General features: G+C 40.2%; 1 protein-coding gene across 1 annotated transcript in view; it reads left to right on the top strand.

The window, feature by feature from the left end:
* Window positions 1–19,594, top strand: part of TUBGCP5 (tubulin gamma complex component 5) — a 109,726-nt gene that overhangs the window by 41,392 nt on the left and 48,740 nt on the right. Inside the window, exons 7-10 of the mRNA XM_059372063.1 lie at window positions 2,040–2,157; window positions 2,928–3,017; window positions 10,315–10,408; window positions 10,905–11,151. Coding sequence (XP_059228046.1) covers window positions 2,040–2,157; window positions 2,928–3,017; window positions 10,315–10,408; window positions 10,905–11,151 — 549 coding nt within the window. The remainder of the gene's footprint in view (window positions 1–2,039; window positions 2,158–2,927; window positions 3,018–10,314; window positions 10,409–10,904; window positions 11,152–19,594) is intronic.

Here is a 19,594-nt window from a genome sequence, read left to right as displayed (position 1 = left end):
CAGTCAGCCCTGTTCTTCAAGAGGAATTGCTCCATATACAGGTATACATTTGGTGTGTTTGTGGGAGGAAGGGAGTTCAGAGTCTTCCTACAGTGCCATCTTGGACTTCTCTCCCATTAGGTTTTTAATATAAATGATGATTATCAGCTACAGTTTTGTCTTATGTAAATTCTTATATCTTGTATTTTCTTTGTGACACATTAATGGTGTCTGTTCTGGCCAGGCCTTTAGTCTGCAGAGGAAGCATCAGCAGTCAGAGCCATTTTCCTGGAATGGGTCTCAGTCTAAGAAAGTTGCACCTGAAATTCCTCTGTTAAGTGTGTTGGGTTTGTGTATAGGTTCTGGGTATGTGGTCTTTATCAAATTAAGATAATTTCCTTCTATTCCTCTTTTTCTAGGAGTCTTTAATCATAAATATTGAACTTTATCAAATGTTCTTTGTCTGTGAGATAATCCTATATATAATCTTTCTCTTTTGTTCTATTCCTACATAGATAGATTTTGATAGTGAATCATCCTTGAATTCCTGAGCTAAATTCACATAATGATTCTGTTACTTTTTACTACATTTTTTAAAAAATAAGCTCTATGTCCAATGTGGGGCTCAATCAAACTCAAGACCCTGAGATCAAGAGTCACGTGATGCACCAACTGAGGCACCCTGGTGCCCCTGGGTTAGCTATTCTTTAATTTAGGATTTTCCATTTTTATTCTATGAACTATTTTTCTGTCTTTATCTGGTTTTAGAAGCAAGGTTATATTAGCCTTATAATATTAATAGATTATAATTCTTTAAAGCTTACTACCAGTCCTGAGGGTTTGGGAGTTCTTGAGAATATCTTTGGTTACCATTTCAATTTCTTTCATGATTATTGAACTATTTGAATATACTGTTCATGTCTTCTTATTCATGGGGTCATTTAAAATTGAGTAATTTTTTTCTTTATAGCCAATGATACTTAATTACATTTTTGTATGTGCATTTCTATATATAATTTGATATTTATATATAAAGGGCCTTTTTATTTTTTAACTTAAAGTTTGTTAGTTAACATACAGTGCAATATTAATTTCTGGGGTAGAATTCAGTGATTCATCACTTTTATACAACACCCAGTGCTCATCACAAGTGCCTTTTTTAATTCTCATCTAACCCACCCCCCACCAATTTCCCTCAACCCTCAGTTTGTTCTCTGTTGTTAAGAGTCTCTTATGGCTTGTTTTCCTCCTTTTTTTTCTGTTTCCCCTTCCCATATGCTCATCTCTGTTCTTTTTTAAATTCCACATATGAGTGAGATCATATGGTATTTGTCTTTCTCTGACTTATTTCTCTTAGCATAATACACACTAGTTCCATCCACCTGCTGCTAATGGCAAGATTTCATCCTTTTTATGGCTAATATTCCATGTGTATAGATACCATATCTTCTTTATCCATCAGTTGATCAACATTTGGGTTATCTCCATAGTTTGGCTATTGTTGATAATGCTGCTATAAATGTCAGGATGTGTTATATACCCCTTTGAATCTGTATTTTTATATACTGGTAAACACCTAGTAGTGCAAGTGCCAGATCGTAGGGTGGTTCTATTCTTAACTTTATGAGGAACCTCCAAACTGTTCTCCAGAGTGGCTATACCAGTTTGCATTCCTACCAACAGTGCAAGAGGATTCCCCTTGTCTGTATCCTTGCCAACACCTGTTGTTTCTTCTTCTGTTGTTAATTTTGCCCCTTTCTGACAGGTATAATGTGGTATTCCATTATGGTTTTGATTTGTATTTCCCTGATGATGGTGATGTTGAGTATCTTTTCATGTGTCGATTAGCCATCTGGGTGTCTTATTTGAAAACATGTCTATTCATGTCTTCGGCCCATTTAGTAACATATTATTTGTTCCATAGGTATTGAGTTTGATAAGAAAAAGAGCCTTTCTCAATTGACTATTTGAATGGGGTCATAAATCCAGAATTGTGGCATAGTTGCTCAAGTGTTTTTTTGTTAATTCTTATAATTTAAACTCTTTAAATATCTTTCCAGTAGATGAGACAGATTGCCGAAGCTGGCTGGAACAGCATGTGGTTCATCAGTACTGGACAGCCAGATCCTCAAGATTTCCTCATAGTTTACATTTGCACTCCAATTTAGCTGCTGTCTGGTAAGAAGCTAAGTTTTTCATTTAATGTGTTAAGAAGCTTTTATATTTTAATATTTGCTTTTGATTTATGATTTAAATAAAAAACTTCCCTGAAATTTAAAAAAAATTTTAGCAATTCTAATTTAACACATTTTCAGCTATTTATTTTTAAAATGAGATTATTATTTAATTATAGTCTGTTTTTTGATTTGTTACTTTCAAAGCTAATGGTTTGGTAGCTAATGAATTAGGTCACCTATTTGAGATCTTTTTTAAAATCTAATGCACCTACTTAAAAATACAGTTAATCTTTTTCTAAAACAATACATAGTTTTAAACACTTGGCTAAATCAGCAAAGAATATAATAATTGGAATTATTCTGGGTTGCCTGGATGGCTCAGTTGGTTAAGCATCTGCCTTTACTTCCAGTCATGGTTCCAGCATGCTGGGATTGAGCCCCACATCAAGCTCCCTGCTCAGCAGAAAGCCTTCTTCTCCCTCTATCCCCATCTCACCACCCCCACCCCCAGTTTATGCTTTCTCTACCTATTTCTCTCTCTCTGAAATAAATAAATATTATCTTTTTTAAAAAATTGGAATTGTTCTGAAAGTACTTCTCTGAGAATATTACGGTTGACATGTAGAAATGAGTGTGCAAGGGCATTTAAAACCTATTATTATGTTTATTTGCTTATTGATTACTGGTTAAATTACCACTAAATGCATGTATTCCTTAATGCATTTTACTTCATGAGAAACCATTTTATTGACATTTGATGTTTGCTAATAGGGACCAACACTTGTATAGCAGTGACCTGTTATATGTTCCAGATGACAGAGTTTTTGTTACTGAGACACAGATTATTCGAGAAACCTTATGGTAAGACCTGTTAAGCTAATTACTAATATAGAAGACTTTATTACTAAGAGGCAGAATTTTGTTTTTTTAAGGAAAAGTATTCATTTTTTAAGGAAAAGTATTCATAAAGTATTCACATACATACTAGAAATAGGCCATTGGGTTTAATCCAAAACTGTTTCTAATGGGCACCTAAAGCATAAAATGCGGGACTGAGAAAACCTAAACTTCAAAGTCAATTGTAGAGATTGTGAGAATTTTTATATTTACTTCTTTTCTGTTTTAAATCATGTAGTATGCTATTTAATTAGGTTACACCATTATTGTTTTTTTTAATTACTCAGTCTGACTGAGTAAACGAAAGACTCCTAGTTTGCTAGGCAGAGTATATCAGTGAGAGCCTGTGTCCTATACCTGGAAACCAGGAATCTATGAATTTACATTGTGGAGAAAAAAAAATTTTTTTTAATTTAAATTGTGTTCACATAAAAATGAAAATGAGAAATGCAGCATGTAGTGCTAGTACTATTAAGATTTCCAGATTCTGGTGCTCTCAGCCACAAAGGATAATATTGACATTCTTTTTTTCTTTTTTTTTTCCCCCCCGATACTTCTGCAACTTCTGCAGCTTTATTTTTTTAATTCAGTTAGCCAACATCTAGTACATACTTAGTTTCAGGTGTATTGTTCAGCAGTTCATCAGCTGCATGTAACACCCAGTGATCATCATATCACGTGCCCTCATTAATGCCCATCACTAAATCACCCCATCCTCCCACCCACCTTCCTTCCAGCAACCCTCAGTTTGCTTCTTACAGTCAAGAGTCTCTTATGGTTCTCCCTCTCTGATGACTTCCCATTCAGTTTTCGCTCCCCTACCCCATGATCCTCTATGATGTTTCCTGTACTCCACATATGAGTGAAACCACATGATAATTGTCTTTCTCTGACTCATTTCACTAGCATAATATCCTCCAGTTCATTCATGTTGATGTGAATAATGTGTTCATCCTTTCTTATGGCCAAGTAATATTCCATTGTATATACAAGCCACATCTCCTTTATCCATTATCCATTCAACTGTCGGGAGACATCTTGGCTCTTTCCACAGTTTGGCTATTGCTACCAGAACATTGGGGTGTAGGTGCCCCTTCTTTTTACTCCGTCTGTAACTTTGGGGTAAATACCCAGTAGTGCAGTTGCAGGGTTGTAGGGTAGTTCTGTTTTTTACATCCTGAGGAGATAAGGTATCATGTCATCTGTGGAGAGAGAGTTTGACTTCTTTGCCAGTTTGAATGCCTTTTATTACTTTTTGTTGTCTGACTGCTGAGGCTAGAATTTACAGTACTATGTTAAACAACAGTGGTGAGAGTGGACATCCCTCTCATGCTCCTGACCTTAGTGGAAAAGGTCTCAGTTTTTCCCCATTGAGAATGATACTCTCTGTAGGCTTTTCATAGATGGCATTTAAAATATTGAGGTATGTTCCTTCTATCCCTACACTGTAGAGAGTTTTATTCAAGAAAGCATGCTGTTAGTGGCATTGGTTTTGGTGACATTTATTTCATTTCTTTAAAAATAAAATATTTCTGAATTTAAGAAAAAAAAAAGCGTGCTGTATTTTGTCAAATGCTTTCTCTGATGCAATGTTTTCTCTGATCAATTGAATCATATGGCTCTTGTCCTTTCTTTTATTAATGTATCACATTGATTAGTACCTGAATGTTGAACCACCCTTACAGCCAAGGAATAAATTCCACTTGGCTGTGGGAAATAATCCTTTTAATGTACTTTTGGTATTTGTTGAGAGTGTTAATAAGATTGATAAGGACCCAAATTAATGAAATCATGGGTGAGAGGGGAGAGATCACAACCAACACCAAGGATACAGAAAAAATTGTTAGAAAATTTTTATCAGCAAGTGTATGCCAACAAATTAAGCTAGTATCTAGGTGAGTATGTTGGCATCCATGTTCATCAGGGACATTGGTCTGTAATTCTCTTTTTTGATAGGGTCTTTGCCTGGTTATGGAATCACAGTAATGCCGGCCTCATAGAACAAGAATAGGAGTTTTCCTTCCATTTCTGTTTTTTGAGACAGCTTCAAACGAATAGGTATTAATTTCTTCTATAAATGTTTGGTAGAATTCCCCTGGGAAGCCATCTGGCCCTGGACACTTGTTTTTTTTGGACATTTTATATTACTGCTTCAGTTTCCTTGCTTGGTTATTGGTTTGTTTGGATTTTTCTTCTGTTTCAGTCTTGGTAGTTTATAAGCTTCCAGGAATGCATCCATTTCTTCCAGATTGCTTAATTTGTTGGCATATAGTTACTCATAATATGTTCCTAATATTGTTTCTGTATCCTTGGTGTTGGTCATGATCTCTCCTCTCTCATTCATGATTTTATTAATTTGGGTCCTTTCTCTTTTCTTTTTGATAAGGAGCTAGGGGTTTATCAATCTTATTAATTCTTTCAAAGAACCAGATTCTTTCTAATCTGTTCTACTGTTCTTCTGGTTTCTATTTCATTAATTTTTTCTCTAATCTTTATTATTTCTCTTCCCCTGCTTGTTTGGGGCTTTATTTGCTGTTCTTTTTCCAGCTTCTTTAGGTTCAGGGTTAGCTTGTATATTTGAGATTTTTCTAATTTTGTGAGAAAGGTTTATATTGCAGTGTTCTCTTAGGACCACATTTGCTATATCCCAGAAGTTTTGAACTGTTATTTTCATTTTCGTACATTTTTATGAATTTTTTACATTGTTCTTTAATTTCCTGGTTGGCCCATTCATTCCTTAGTAGGATGCTCTTTAACCTCCAGTTGTGTGCGTTCCACAAATTTCTGCTTGTGATTGAGTTTAAGGTTAAGGAATTGTGATCTGAAAATATTAAGGGAATAATCCCAAACTTTTGGTATTGGTTGACACCTGATTTATGATCCTGTATATGATCTATTCTGGAGAATGTTTCGTGTGCACTCGAGAAGAATGCATTTCCTGTTACCTTAGAATGGAATTCTCTAAATACCTCTGTGAAGTCCATCTGGTCTATTATGTCTTTCAAAGCCCTTGTTTCATTGTTGATCTCTGCTTAGATGATCTGTCCATTACTGTGAGTGGGGTGTTAAAGTCCCCTTCCATTATTGTATTATTATCAATGTGTTTCTTTAATTTTGTTATTAGTTCGTTTATATTATTAGCTGCTCCCAAGTTAGGAGCATATATATTTATAATTGTTAGATCTTAAAGGGTTGAAAAGACCCTTTAAGTATGATGTAGTATACCTCTTTATCCCATACTACAGTCTTTTACTTTAAAGTCTAATTTGTCTGATATGAGGATTGCTACCCCAGCTTTCTTTTGATGCCCATTAGAATGATAAATGGTTCTGTACCCCCTCATTTTCAATCTGAAGGTATCTTTAAGTCAAAAATGAGTCTCTTGTTGAAAGCATATCGATGGGTTTTTGCTTTTTTACCCAATCTGATACCCTGTGTCTTTTGATTGTAGCATTTAGCCCATTTACACTCAGAGTAATTGCTGAAAGATACAAACTTAGTGCCATTGTATGACCTGTAAAATCTCTGTTTCTTTAAATTATCTCCATTTCTTTCTGGTCTTTTTACTTTGGGGCTCTCTCTTTGCTTACAGGAGCTGATTTAGTGGTTCCATGTTCTTTCAGTTTCTCTCTGTCCTGGAAGCTCTTTATCTCTTTCCATTCTGAGTGACAGCCTTCCTGGATAAAGTATTTTTGGCTGCATATTTTTCTCATTTAGCACCCTGAATACATCATGCCAGTCCCTTTTGGCCTGCCAGGTCTTTGTAGATAGGTCTGTTGCCAGCCTAATGTTCCTACCAGTGTATGTTAAAAACCCCTTGTCTTGAGCTGCTTTCAGGATTTTCTCTTTATCTCTGAAATTTGCAAGCTTCCCTTTACATGTTGGGGTGTTAATCTGTTTTTATTGATTTGGGGAGGGGCCCTCACTACCCCTTGGACTTGAATGCCTGTTTCCTTCCCCAAAGTAGGGAAGTTCTCAGCTATGATTTCTTCAAATATACCTTCTATCCCTCTTTTTAATTTTATTTCATTTTTTTCAGTGTTTCAAGATTCACTGTTTATGCACCACATCCAGTGCTCTATGCAATACGTTTCCTCCTCAATACCCACCACCAGGCTCACTTATCCCCCCCGCCACTGACTCCAAATCCCTCAGTTTGTTTCTCAGAGTCCACAGTCTCTCATGGTTCGTCTACCCCTCCAATTTACCCCAGTTTACTTTTCCTTTGATTCTCCTAATGTCCTCCTTTTTCTTTCTTTTCCCTCACGGACTCCAATAATTCTTTTTTGTTGTTCTTTGCTTTTTTCCCCTAAAATATCATTTATTGAGTACAAATTGCTTACATAGTATAATAAGAGCTCTTTACATGCTTTATAAATGTCTTAGAAACTAATAAGATCAAGTAAAACATTTATTTTTTTGTTTGTTAATCACTATACAGTACTTCATTTATTTTTGATGTAGTGTTCCATGAATCATTATTTGTGTGCTCATTACAACATGTGCCTTTCTTAATACCCATCACCGGGCTACCCCATCCCTCCACCACCCTCTCCTCTGAAACCCTCAGATTGTTTCCCAGAGTCCATAGTCTCATGGTTTATCTCCCCCTCTGATTCCCCCTTTCGTTTTTCCCTACCTTCTCTTAATGTCCTCCATGCTATTCCTTACATGCCACATATGGGGACTTCAGTAATTCTAATATTATTTCATTTTATGGCATTGCTGATTTCTTGGTCCATTAGTTGTTTTTCCTCTCTTTTCCTTGCCTCATGGTCTCCTCATGGTCCATTAGTTGTTTTTCCTCTCTTTTCCTTGGCTTCCTTCCTTTCTGTCAGCTTGTCTTCTATGTTACTCTTTCTTCTGCTTCATTTACCCTAGCTGTTAGAGCATCCAATTTAGACTGCATCACAGTTAGAGCATTTTTTATTTTGGCTTGATTAGATTTGATTTCTGCACTAAGATTCTCTTGTTTCTTTCATGCGATTTTCAAGCCTAGCTAGTAACTTCATAATTGTTATCCTGAATTCCATCTCTGCTGTCTTACTTACAGCCTTTTTCATTAGATCTGTAGTAGAGAGTATTATTACCTCTTGTTCTTTCTTTTGTTGTTAATTCCTCCTTCTAGTCATTTTGCCCAGAGAAGAATGAATGAATGAATGAATGAATGAACAAAATAAAAAATATCAACCACAACCCAGTAAAATACACACTAGACAATTCCCAGGAGGTCAGAAACCAAAACCAAAAGAAAAAGAAGGAAAGAAAAGGGGCAGAGGAAGAGAGAATATAATCTCAGGGTGGACAAGAGAGGGTGATCCACTTGGTCCTGAATGTATTTTGGTCTGTGTGTTAGAAGACACTAGATCCCAAAATTGTAAAGAGAATTGTCTTACAGAGAGAACTTATATACATGAAAAATAGAAATGAATACAGTGAGCAGAACCCAAAGCTGAAGAATATATCTCAAAAAAGCAAATGCAAAAAAATGAAAGGTAAGGCTTAAAAACAAAGAGTTTGTAAAATAAGAAACTAGTTGAAAAGGGAAAAAATGGAAAATATTAAACTGAAAGATAAATGCATCATGAGAAAAAAACCTTAAATTCTAGGGGCGCCTGGGTGGCTCAGTGGGTTAAAGCCTCTGCCTTCAGCTCAGGTCATGATCTCAGAGTCCTGGGATCGAGCCCCCGCATCGGGCTCTCTGCTCAGCGGGGAGCCTGCTTCCTCCTCTCTCTCTCTGCCTGTCTCTCTGCCTACTTGTGATCTCTGTCTGTCAAATAAATGAATAAAATCTTTAAAAAAAAAAAAAAAAAAACCTTAAGTTCTATATACTATTTTACCCTACCACTGGAGTTCTACATTCCTGTTTCATCCATAAACTTGCTCTTCACCTGTTCTTCCAGCTGCTCCTCTGGGGGAGGGTCCTGCTGTGCTGATAGTCAGGTGTCTTTGCCTGGGTGGAATTTTACTGCCCCCTTACCAGGGGGCTGGTCTCAGTGTAAGCTGGTTCTCTGTGTGGCTTTTGTTCCCAGATGGCATTCCATTCACCTCTTTAGAGCATGAAAATAAAAATGGCCACACCCCCATCTGCAGCCCTAGAGCTGAAAAATTTCATTATGTGCCAAATTCTGCAGGCTTCTGCTATGTGTGCCCACACTGATCCTTCTGGGGAAAGGCAGAGGGTTGCTGGGTCATTGTCCTTTGCAGGGCCCCCAAACGGAGAGCTGTCACCAGATTAGGCATTGGTTTGCAGTTTATGGTGAACTGAGCTGAGACCCCCCCTCCCCCGGGACTCGCTGACCATAACTGGTTTCGCAGCTCCAGTGCTTGGGAACTCTACCAGCTCAGGCACCCCCATTCTTCCTGTCACCCCGGAAATATTGAGCCCATCGTGTCCTAGCTAGGATTCTGCCCCTTTTCATCGCAGCACCTTTCAGGCAGGGATGTCTGTCACTGACGCAGATTTCTAAAGGTTCTGCTTTTTTGTGCTTGGGGGCTACTATATCACTTTCCAGTAACTGACTTTCTGAGGCTCCCTACCCTGCCATTTGTCTTCCAGTATATCCCATCAGTTTCATTTCTCCACACTTCTACCTTGCAAAAAGTGTTCACTTTTCTATTTGCAGAATTCCAGCAATTATTTTCTTATATCTCAGGTTGAATTACTAGATGCTTAGAATGATTTGATAGTTATCTAGCTTAATTCAGGGAACCAGATGAAATGAGGTCCCTTACTCCTCCATCATCATTCCTCTCTGAGTACTGACATTTTTGAAAATGGGAAGATCTGTCCAACCTCCAGTTCTCAATCTTTCATTAAAATTTCTTAAGCATTGTTTGCAATCACAAGAATAGAGCTAAGAGTGTGTTATGTTAAGTGAATAAAATCAGAGAAAGGCAAGTATCTTATGATTTCATTCATATGTGGAATTTGGGAAACAACAGATGAATGTGTGGGAAGGGTGAAAAAAAGAGGAGAGGTGGGGAGGGAAACCATAAGTGCCTCATAACAATAGAGAACAAACAAGGTTATTGAAGGAGATGGGTGGGGGATGGACTGATAAGGAAGTCAGTTGCTATGATGAGTGCTGTGTATTAGATGTAAGTAATGAATCACTAAATTCTACTCCTGAAACCAATATTACACTATATGTTAACTAACTAGAATTTAAATAAAAATTTATAAGAAAAGAATTTCTTAGGCATTACTGTAATATTTTTGTAAACTTAAAGTACATTCATCTTTTTTATTTCATTTCAGGTTACTTTCGGGGGTAAAAAAGCTCTTTATATTTCAGTTGTCAGATGGGAAGGTAACTGTGAGAAACAGTATTGTAGTAACTCATTTGACACATGTAAGTTATTTGTATTTATTACAAATAATATTAAGTAATAGGATTTATGTAAACTGTTCTGTAACTTTAAAACATTTTGCAATATTAAAATTAATTATGAAATACACTGAAGATCCAAAAGGCAGAGTTAAATTGTGCATCTTTACAGTGTTAAGAGAATTCTAAATATTTTTGTTATAGTTACATTTAGTTTTATTTTGTGTTTTCTCTTTTTTAATTCTGTCAGTTCTGTATTGGGAAGCTCTGTACTATAAATTTTTTTGATTGTAGTATATTTATTTACTTTATATGTGTTTTTTAAGCCAGAATAAGCCAGAATTCTATATTCTGTAGAAATTAACGCTTACATTATTTCCTTTGAGTATGAAACAATTTGTTTTATTTTCTTATACTAAGCATACTATTTAAAACAGTCACAAAATAAATATTAGTGAAAGAGTATGTATATGAATGTTTATAGAAGGCTTCAAATGTTTGTGGTTTGCTTCTATTACAGAGCTGTTTGCGATCAGTGCTAGAACAAATGGCAGCATATGGCCAGGTTGTGTTTCGACTCCAGGAGTTCATCGATGAAGTTATGGGGCACAGCTCGGAAGGCATGTTACCTGGAAATGGTTCTCTTCCTAAGAAGTTGACTGAAGCTCCCTTTAGGACATACCAGGCTTTCATGTGGGCCCTATACAAATACTTCATTAGTTTCAAAAAGGAACTTACGGACATTGAGAAGTACATCATTAATAATGGTATTTAAATTTCCTTCCCTTTTTCTCATAGTACACATAAGTCATATTTTGAATGCCATCCATGTTATTAATTTATAGTGTTTGTAAATAACAATGACAAGTAAGTAATACTAAGGATCATTTTAAATTTGTATTTTAAGCCATTCATTCTCTAAAAATGCAAATAGTACAGAAAGTTCACAGTGAAAATTATTCTTCCTGTGTTTGTTCTCCAGCCAAGTACTTGGTTCTTCTCCCCTGAGGCAACCAAGTCCTAAGTTTCTTTTGCATCCTTTCAGAAATAATGTAAACATATGCAAACAATGCATATTCATATATACATACCTAGTAGTCCGTTAACTTCTCCTTTCAAATTATTGTCTAATTTAATTGTGAGGATTATACCATACAAAAATGTAAAGAGCCTCCTCTTTCTTTTTTACAAATTGAGTATTTAATTTTGTGAATATGTCATAGTCCAGTCCTCTTTTGATGAACGTTTAAGTTGTTTCTAAACTTCAGTTGCCAACACTGCTATAGTGATAACCACTTACATGTAAGTAATTATATACATGTGCAGCAAGTTACAGCATGATTCTTTTTTTCAAGATATTTTTTTACCTTTTTTTTTTATTGTTGTGTTAGTCACTATATACAGTACTTCGCTTTTGATGTAGTGTTCCATGAAACATTGTTTGCATATAACACCAAGTGTTCATTGCAGTACATGCCCTCCTTAATACCCATCACTGGGCTACCCCATCCTCCCAGCCCCCTGTCGCTCTCGCCAGCAAGAACGACCAGGAGACCTCAGCGAAGCAAGCTTTATTTCTGCGTAGCTGTTGGGATCTCCCTCTCCCCCGCCCGTGCATGTCTATATATACCAAGGTTGCACAACCAATCACTCGCAGCCACATAGATACAAAATCCTAAGTTCCACCTACTGGCTCGCATCCAGCCGCCATCTTAATGGTGTGTTTACTTTCGGCACCAAAAAAGTCGTGCGGCGCCCGGGGCACCCCCGCGGGCCCAGCCGGAGCAGTTCCGCACCGTCGCCACCCGGCGGAAGCTGGAGGCAGTGGTGGCCGAGGCAACGAGCGGGCACGGCGGAGCCCAGAAGCATCACCGCGCATGCGCTACAAGCCGCTCGGGCACCGACATCTCCCCCTTTTCTTTTATATTAGGCATGCAAGGCAGGAGATTGTGCCTGTCTTAGGTTGTCAGCTGCCATGAACATGCTTACCCGTCATCGGATAATCCCCTCTGGTTGGAGAACTCCTGGCTTAGGTTGCTATGTGCATGCAGCCAATCTTACCCATCATTGACTACCGATCTAGCGCTGCCAGTCAGATTTGGGGAAATGTACCAGCTTCCAGTGCCATGCAAGCTTGTACTAGCGCCAACTGTTGCCTACATTGTTGTTTACATAATGATGCAAAACGGCAGAACACAAGGATTTACAACAGATACCCAATCCCGTAATGGAGCTATGTCAATCTTATCTGCTTAACTCTTTCGACAGATTAGCAGCAATAGAAAGGTCATTATAGGCCACGGAGGTTACGCAAAGTCCAGAAAGTGATTGGTGCATCCGGTCGTCAGTAGTTTCTGGAGAATGTCCACTTGTTACAGATGTGGTGAGAGCTACAGCCGCTGCAGTTGCTGCAGCTGCGGAGGCTGCTACAGCCGCAATAATGGCTGCAGTGATCCCAAAGTCTCTTTTATGTCTTGAGAGCAATACAGGCGAATTGTTAGGATTTACAGAAACGGGCATGGGAATGAAAGTAGGTATACAGGAGGGAGGATGGCGGACTCATTCGTCAGTGGCATGGGGAACGGCCAGGCTTTCACTATTGCCCATTGGTGCATCTGTTGAAGGGATGCTGGTGTCGCCAGGATCGCTATCAGGCCGAGCATCAGGACGGGGCGGGCCATGTTGATCGATTCTTCTAATCAGTCGCTCCGGGACCCAGATAGGCACTTGGGCATCCTGTGGAAAAAGACAAACAGAACCTCGGTGCCATCTTAGGACCTGGTCAGGGCCTCTCCATTGGCCCGTGAGTATATCCTTCCACTTTGCCTGGGCTAGAGTGCGTTCGGTAACCGCCGCATGGCTGTCCGCTGCAGATGTACCATTATGGTCCAAGGACAAAAAATTTAAAATGTAAAGGGTGAGAGATGTAAGATCACGGGGTGACTTGTAGTCATCCTCTATTCCCCCTTTTCTTATTTTTTGTAAGCATCGTTTGAAGGTGCCATTGGCGCGTTCAATTATTCCTTGACCTTGTGGATTGTAAGGTATACCTGTAGTATGGACTATACCAAATTGACTTAGGAATTGATGGATAGATTTTGATGTATATGCAGGTCCATTATCTGTCTTTATTTGTTTTGGGATACCCCAATCTGCAAAGCATCGTAGGCAGTGTGTGATGACTTGTTTTGAATTCTCCCTCGTGAGGGGAGTAGCCATTATGATACCTGAATAAGTGTCCACTGATATATGTACGTACTTTTGTTGCCTGAATTCAGGTACATGTGTGACATCCATTTGCCATAGGTGATTAGCTTGAAGGCCTTTGGGATTTACCCCTAAGGAAGGCTGAGGGAGTAATGTGCAACAATTCCCACAGGTCCTTACTATATCTCTTGCCTGTTCTTTGGTGATATGGAATCTATATCTTAAGGTATTAGAATTCACATGCCATTTGCTATGGAACAGCTTCACCTGTTCTAAGGTAGGGCAAATAAGTTGGAAACGACTATTGTGGTCTGCTAGAGCATTGCCCTCGGATAATGGTCCTGGTAGGCTCATATGGGCTCTGATGTGATCTTTAAAAAATGGTGCAGTGCGCAGTTGCACAACCTCTTGTAGTTGCCTTAAGATCCATGGAATAGGTGAATCACTTAAGGAGAGGATGGCTGTTTCAATATTTTTTGTTGCATTTACCACGTATTGACTATCAGAAATAATATTTAGGGGAGTGTCTGAAAATCTTTGGAGCACTAGGAGCACTACTAGTAGCTCTACTTGTTGAGCCAACCTGGCAGGAACTATGACTGGGTTCATGATTCCATTTATGATATAAGCTCCTGTGCCCTCTTTACTTCCATCTGTAAAGACAGTAGAGGCTTCTTTTAGTGGTGTCGATCTACTAATTTTTGGTAGTATGAATTCAATACCCTTTGTGAATTCTATAAGTGGGTGTGAAGGATAATGATTATCAAATTCTATTGAGTAAGAGGTGGTCAGTATCGCCCAATCATCTAGGCTAGCACATAGCAGGTGAATCTGTTCCTTAGTATACGGCACGATGCAATTGTCAGGTATGATTCCAAGAGTAGAAATACAAACAGTGATCAATTTGTTAGCTAGCATGGCTACTGCAACTGGATATGTTGTGATTATCCGAGGAAGAGTGTTTGGGAGGTATAGCCATTGTAAGGGCCCACCTTACCATAGCACTCCAGTAGGTGAAGAAGGGGATGGAATCACTATGGCTTGGACTATCTGGTTAGGATCACATCTATCTGCTGAAGTCAAGGCAAGCCTGTCCTCCACGATTTTCAAAGCCTGTTTCGCCTCCAGAGTAAGGCTCCTAGGAGAGTCTAGACGGGCATCACCCTTCAGAATATCAAACAATGGTTGTAATTCTCCTGTAGTTATTTTCAGGTAGGGTCGGATCCAATTTATGTCCCCCAATAACTTTTGGAAATCATTGAGTGTTTGTAATTTGTCAGTTCTAATGGAGGCTTTTGAAGGTTTTACCATGGTATTGTATCGTTTCATGCCTAAATAGTCTTTGATGTTGGAAGCCTGTATCTTTTCAGGGGCTATAATTAACCCCCATGAATTTAGCTCCTTTTGTAACATTACTAAGGCTTCCGAAACTGTAGTAGAGTCAGATCCACACAACAATATGTCATCCATGTAATGGTAACACATTAAATCAGGGTAAGTCTCTCTAATAGGCTGTATGGCTTTAGAAACATATAATTGACACATAGTGGGGCTATTAGCCATGCCCTGAGGGAGGACAGTCCACTCATATCTTTGGTTAGGCTCTGCATGATTAATAGAAGGTAGGGTAAAGGCAAATTTAATTGTATCCTCAGGATGCAGAGGGATAGAGAAAAAGCAATCTTTTATGTCAACCACTATTGATGGCCAGTTTCTCGGTAAGGCGGTTATCATGGGTAACCCCAGCTGTATTGGTCCCATGTTCTGCATTTGCCTATTAATTTCTCTAAGATCATGTAAAAGTCTCCATTTACCAGATTTCTTTTTAATAACAAAGATAGGTGTATTCCAAGGTGAGGTAGAAGGTTTCATATGGCCCGCCTCTAACTGTTCCTGTACCAGGGCTTTAGCAGCTAATAGCTTTTCGTTAGTAAGGGGCCACTGAGGCACCCAGCAGGGCGTATCTGTCTTCCACATTATTTTCATTGCCTCAGTGGCCCTTACCGAAAACCCAGGCCTTGCCCCTTATATTCTGAGGTGAAAGGGATGGTGTCTATTTTACCTTGCTCCTGTTTCCCTAACCCTTTTCCTGGTATGTATCCCATTTTTTGCATCATAGCTATTGATCGGGGGCTGTATATAGTTTCAGTTGTCAGGCGGACGCTCATCTGTTCCAAAACGTCTCGTCCCCAGAGGGAAATAGGAATATTGCAGACATAGGGCTGAAAAGTTCCCCTATGGCCTTCATCATCCTCCCACTCAAGGGTAGCTGCGCTTTGATCAGGACTTTGAGCGATTCCTAAACCCCTGAGTGTTTGTTTTGCTTGTGTTAGGGGCCATCTCGGAGGCCACTCTTGTTGGCTGATGATGCTCTTATCGGCGCCCGTATCCAGTAACCCTAAAAATTTCCTTCCTTGCACCTTGAGGGTAAGTATGGGCCTATCAGTCATATCCAGGATCAGGCATGTTAGGTCAACTCCCGTAGACCCCAAACCTCTCGTACCTTTTTCTTTTCCTTTACTGGGAAAGGCTTCATGATGGCTAGGGAGTATGAGAAGCTGAGCTATCTATCTGATCTCCTGGGCTAATTGCAGTAACTCCCCTTGGTGAAGACACCAGTATCTTGATCTCTCCCTCATAATCTGAATCTATTACGCCAGGGTGAACTATCAGACCTTTGAGATAAGTGGAGCTTCGGCCAAGTAATAAACCTACAGTACCATGAGGGGGGCCCCCTCTTAGATCGGAGGCCAATGCTTGAATGCCCATCTCCGGAGTTAGGACCATTCGGGCGGCTGCTCTGATATCGAGCCTTGCTGATCCAGAGGTTGTGCGCCTTTCTCCAAGGGAGGATACCATGTCCTGGGCATTTGCGTTAGTGCCCCATAAATTTGTGTTGGGCCCCGGGGCACGGGGCCCTGCTTCCCGTTTTTTGATTAATTGGATTGAATCCAGTTATTCGGCGGCAGGGGATTTCCTTGAATATCTTTCTGGGACCTACATTCATTAGCCCAATGATTCCCTTTACGGCAACGAGGGAACAACCCAGGTGCGGGCTTGACTGGTCTAGGAGGTCCTTTACCCTTTGGACAATCCCTCTTAAGAAGACCGTCCCTTCCACAAAGGAAACAAGCCTTGGAAGAACTCCTGGTTCCTCCATTGAAACTTCTTATCCCTTGGGCTACTGCTGCTGCCACAACTTGGCCCTGAACAACTGTATCAGTGATGTCTTGACACACTTTGATATATGTAATCAGGTCCTTAGACTTCCAAGGGCGGATAGCCTCTTTACACCATTTATTTGCTTGTTCATAGGCTAATTGTTTAACAAGGGGCATTGCTTGGTCCACATCCCCAAATATGCACCTTGCTACTTGGAGCAGATGATCTACAAAGTCAGCATAGGGTTCATTAGGCCCCTGCAACACCTTGGAAAGTTGTCCCTGCAAATCGCCAGAACCCTGTATGGTCTTCCAAGCCCTAGTGGCTGCAGCTGCTATCTGTACATACACCCCTGGGGGGTACCCAGTCTGATTGTTTTGTCCCACAAATTGACCTCCTCCCATGAGCATGTCAATATTCCAGTGGGGATTTCCTGACGCGGCGTTACGCTGGGCAGTTTCTGAGCTACACTCTTGCCAAGCAGTTTTCCATATCAAGTATTGTCCACCAGACAGAGTTGCTTTTGCCATGTTAGTCCAATCGTCTGGGGTAAGGTTCATGCTACCGACTGCTTCCAAAAGTGAAAGTGTATAAGCAGCCTGTGGCCCATAAGTAGTGACTGCTTCCTTAAACTGTTTAATAAGTTTGAAGTCTAGTGGTTGATGAAACCTCTGTTGATTTTGATCTTCTAACACTGGGTATGCAAGAGGGGAGGGTTTAGTAAAGTCCGTAATGTCCCTCCATCCTGCATTTCTACATTCTGGACAACCGCATGCCCCTCGGGAGCATAAAGTGTTATATGGTGGCGGCCATTCTGCAGGTGGCGCTATAGGCCTACATTCAGGGGTAGGAATTCTTGACCTTCTGACAGAGGGAGCTAGGGAGTCATATTTTTTCCCGGCTTCTTTGTTTGTCTTTCCCTTTAAAGGTTTGTTAGGGACTTCCTCTTTTATTTTTTATTTTTTTTTTTAAGATTTTATTTATTTATTTATTTGACAGAGAGAGATTACAAGTAGGCAGAGAGAGAGAGAGGAGGAAGCAGGCTCCCTGCTGAGCAGAGAGCCTGATGCGGCACTCGATCCCAGGACCCTGAGATCATGACCTGAGCCAAAGGCAGCGGCTTAACCCACTGAGCCACCCAGGCGCCCTCCTCTTTTCATTTTAAGTGTGTCATGGCTTCCCCAAGCTCATCTTCAGAGGAGCTCTCCTCTGAATTTTCTCCCCCTCTGCTAGATCCTGCCTTAGAGGCTTCTCTGACCTGCTCCTCAATAACATTTTTAACCATTTTATGGTTAGAGTCTAGCGGAGTGCTGTTAGCCTTAAGCACCTCCGTCAGCAATCCTCCCATCTTAGTAAACTTTGATCCCATTATCTCTTGTCCTATGCCTAGGAACCCTTTTACTTCTCGTCCTATACTTAGGAACTTTCTCACTTCTCGTCCTATACTTAGGAACTTTCTCACTTCTCATCCTATACTTAGGAACTTTCTTATCTGAAATTTTGTGCACACTTACTGGATCATTGCGTTCACTGAGAACTCCTCGGTGTAGGTTTCGGGTTTCCCGGGTTTCGGCACCACTTGTCGCTCTCGCCAGCAAGAACGACCAGGAGACCTCAGCGAAACAAGCTTTATTTCTGCGTAGCTGTTGGGATCTCTCTCTCCCCCCCCCGTGCATGTCTATATATACCAAGGTTGCACAACCAATCACTCACAGCCACATAGATACAAAATCCTAAGTTCCGCCTATTGGCTCGCATCCAGCTGCCATCTTAATGGCGTATTTACTTTCGGGCACCGAAAAAGTCGTGCGGCGCCCGGGGCCCCCCCGCGGGCCCAGCCGGAGCAGCTCCACGCCGCCGCCGCAGAAGCATCACTGCGCATGCGCTAAAAGCCGCTCAGGCACCGACAGCCCCCCTCCCCTCTGAAACCCTCATATTGTTTCTCAGAGTCCATAGTCTCTCATGGTTTTATCTCCCCGTCTGATTCCCCACCTTCTTTGTCCTTTCCTTCTCCTAATGTCCTCCATGCTATTCTTTATCTTCCACATATAAGTGAGACCATATTTCACTTTTTTTTCACTGTTTTTCTCTGCTTGACTTATTTCACTTAGCATAATCCCTTCCAGTTCCATCCCTGTCAGTGCACATGATGTGTATTCATCCTTTCTGATGGCTAAGTAATATTCCATTGTGTACCACATCTTTAGCCATTCACTGTTGAAGGGCATCTCAGCTCCTTCCATAGTTAGGCTATTGTGGACATTGCTGCTATGAACATTGGAGTGCATGTGCCCCTTCTTTTCACAATGCCTGTATCTTTGGGGTAAATACCCAGTAGTGCCATTGCTGGGTATTTAGGGTAGCTCTATTTTTAGCTTTTTGAGGAAACTCCATAGTGTTTTCCAGAGTGGCTGTACCAGCTTGCAATCCCACCAACAGTGTAAGAGGGTTCCCCTTTCTCCACATCCTCTCGAACATTTGTTGTTTCCTGCCTTGTTAGTTTTTGACATTCTAACTGGTGTAAAGTGGTATCTCAATGTGGTTTTGATTTTAATTTCCCTGATGGCTAATGATGTCGAACATTTTTTCATGTGTCTGTCAGCCATTCGTATGTCTTCTCTGGAGAAGGGGCTGTTCATGTCTTCTACCCATTTATTTTATTTTATTTTATTTAAGATTTATGTATTTATTTGACAGAGAGAGATTACAAGTAGGCAGAGAGGCAGGCAGAGAGAGAGAGGAGGAAGCAGGCTCCCTGCTGAGCAGAGAGCCCGATGCGGGACTCGATCCCAGGACCCTGAGATCATGACCTGAGCCGAAGGCAGCGGCTTAACCCACTAC

Source organism: Mustela nigripes, chromosome 13 (assembly GCF_022355385.1).
Source record: "Mustela nigripes isolate SB6536 chromosome 13, MUSNIG.SB6536, whole genome shotgun sequence".
NCBI classification, from domain to species: Eukaryota; Metazoa; Chordata; class Mammalia; order Carnivora; family Mustelidae; genus Mustela; species Mustela nigripes.
This window is presented reverse-complemented; position numbering and strand designations above follow the sequence as displayed.